The sequence below is a fragment of the Perkinsus marinus genome, assembly GCF_000006405.1.
Source record: "Perkinsus marinus ATCC 50983 genomic scaffold scf_1104296935386, whole genome shotgun sequence".
NCBI lineage: Eukaryota > Perkinsozoa > Perkinsida > Perkinsidae > Perkinsus > Perkinsus marinus.
The window spans coordinates 1-1,954 of NW_003214466.1; the positions used below are offsets into that span (position 1 = coordinate 1).

Consider the following 1,954-nt stretch of genomic DNA (forward strand, 5'->3'; position numbering starts at 1 on the left):
CAGGGGTTAGAGCCCCACTGGTGATGCCAGGTACACTCTCAGGCCGGTAGGTCTTATGGGCTCGCAAGATGAGGAGAAGAACGATGAAGCTCTGGCAAAGGTAGTGGCGCTTCGCTGAGCATCAGTTAGGACGGACCCCTCAGGCGCTGCAGCAATCGTTCGACGAGGCTGAGGTTGGTTCTACAGAAGAGCTATCGGAGGCCCCACCCACCTCCACGCGGTACCTCAGCACTGTTGATATTGAAAGCATGGGAGTGTAGGGTGCTGGCATAGGGCATTGTGAGAGGCCCTCTTGGGCAGGTACTTCGAATGCCAGGGGAATGGCACGGCTACTTGTGCAATACATGCTATCAACAACCTGGCTCAGAAGAATACCGTCTCGGTAGGTGGGGGGCTTCTGATGGGTAATGAGGCCCTCCTTATATCAGCTCACGCATCTCCAAGCGGCCGAGTCGCGAGTGGCTCTACTCCAGCGGGGTGGTAGCTTCCTGGCCCCATCGGGTAGTAGGTCGTGTAGAAAGTCCAGAGGCATGTGGCTGTCCATCAGGCATTTCCGTGCCTTCAGCCAAGGGTGGTGACGGTGCTCGTACCGGCTGGTTCGACATTGAAGCGCTGAAGTTGGCATCAGAAAAGCACGCGGGGTAGGGCGAAGGTCTCTTCTGGGTATGCTAGGTCTGCTGTAGGCACATGGTTATCGAGACAGAACCAACACCGGACTTTGCTCGCTCCGCTGGTCAGAAGTTCGTCACGGCAGCCAACGAGGAGAGCGATGGTAGTTGGTTTCGAGGCTTCCTAGTGTACGAGTGCATCCCTGGCCGGGCGATGCACTACTGGTCCCTCCTACGTCTACCGACCGGCGGGGGATGGCTCAAACTGGACTCGCTCCATCGCGACTCGTAAGGTCTTGTTGTTACTGCCAATAGTTGGTACTCTCGTTTTAGTGACAAGAGCCTTGGGCATCGATGTGAGTTCATTGCGACCGATGAGGAACTAGCTGAGCTGTATAATAGCAATAAGGACTACTTCAAGAGCTGGCTCATGCGATGGTGAGAAGATGTTGGCGAGGCTTTGGAGGAGAGCTGAGAGGCGGCAGGTACCCTGTGGTGGATAAGATGAAGGCCCGAGAAGGTCTGAAGGGCCTATTGACGGAGGGTGATGTCTCTGAAGAGGACTGCCCGAGGGGTAAGCATTGTTAGGATAGCTACTGTAACCGTGTTCTACTACTCAGAGGCTACTCTGAATGCTGTTCTTCGTGATAATCATTGGATACCATCGGCGGCCGCTCACACCCTTCTGGTAGACTCCGTCGAACAGGTGACCGATGGGGCTACTGGGCGTGGTTCATAGGCTGCTTTAGGTCGCTCATATGTCCCAAGCACTGTGTTTAGTGGTAACGTCTTCAGTGGCAGTCAAAGTACTCAGAACCACTGGTTGGGATTGGGACCGAGCTGTGAGTTGCTTCGCTCCGCCTTTCTCCAGCAGCATTTATTCATTTTTAGGTCGCCCAGCTGAATGGTGTATTGGAAGAGCGGCGGCCAGATGGTACGATGGACCAGGCTGAGCTCAAACAGCTGGCGCAGAGGTGTCTGGCTACATCCAAGTGGGATGTCCATACAGCCTCGATAGTCATGCACATTGTGAACAGCGTAAGGGAGAGTGCCTCCTCTGGTGGGCTCGATGGCTCTGTCCCTCAGTACGCTTGCGCCCCCGCTGCTGCTGCTGCTGACGATGACCTCCAACTCATCGTTGGTTGTGTGAATTCATGTGAAAGAGACCTCGAAAAGTCGCAGTTGGCGTATAAGCTGCTACGAGTTTGTAGCGGCCTGCAAGAAAGGTAGATGAAGGAGTATCGTGAGGTTGTCAATAGTCTCCTGTAGTTGTGCTGATCCGCCTGGTGATGCTGCCGCAGTGTTGAGTACTGTGGATTGGGATGTAGACAAGGCTTGTGTTGTGA

General features: G+C 54.6%; 1 protein-coding gene across 1 annotated transcript; it reads left to right on the forward strand.

The window, feature by feature from the left end:
* Positions 1 to 143: 143 nt before the first annotated feature.
* Pmar_PMAR014931 (hypothetical protein) lies at positions 144 to 1,834 on the forward strand (the record flags this gene model as incomplete). Its single annotated transcript, XM_002783952.1, has 11 exons — positions 144 to 256; positions 301 to 382; positions 429 to 501; positions 548 to 641; positions 684 to 896; positions 942 to 1,046; positions 1,094 to 1,182; positions 1,229 to 1,314; positions 1,358 to 1,450; positions 1,500 to 1,646; positions 1,695 to 1,834. Coding segments are annotated over 11 exons (1,235 nt in total), but the record flags the coding sequence as incomplete, so codon positions are not given.
* Between the last annotated feature and the right edge of the window lie 120 nt (positions 1,835 to 1,954).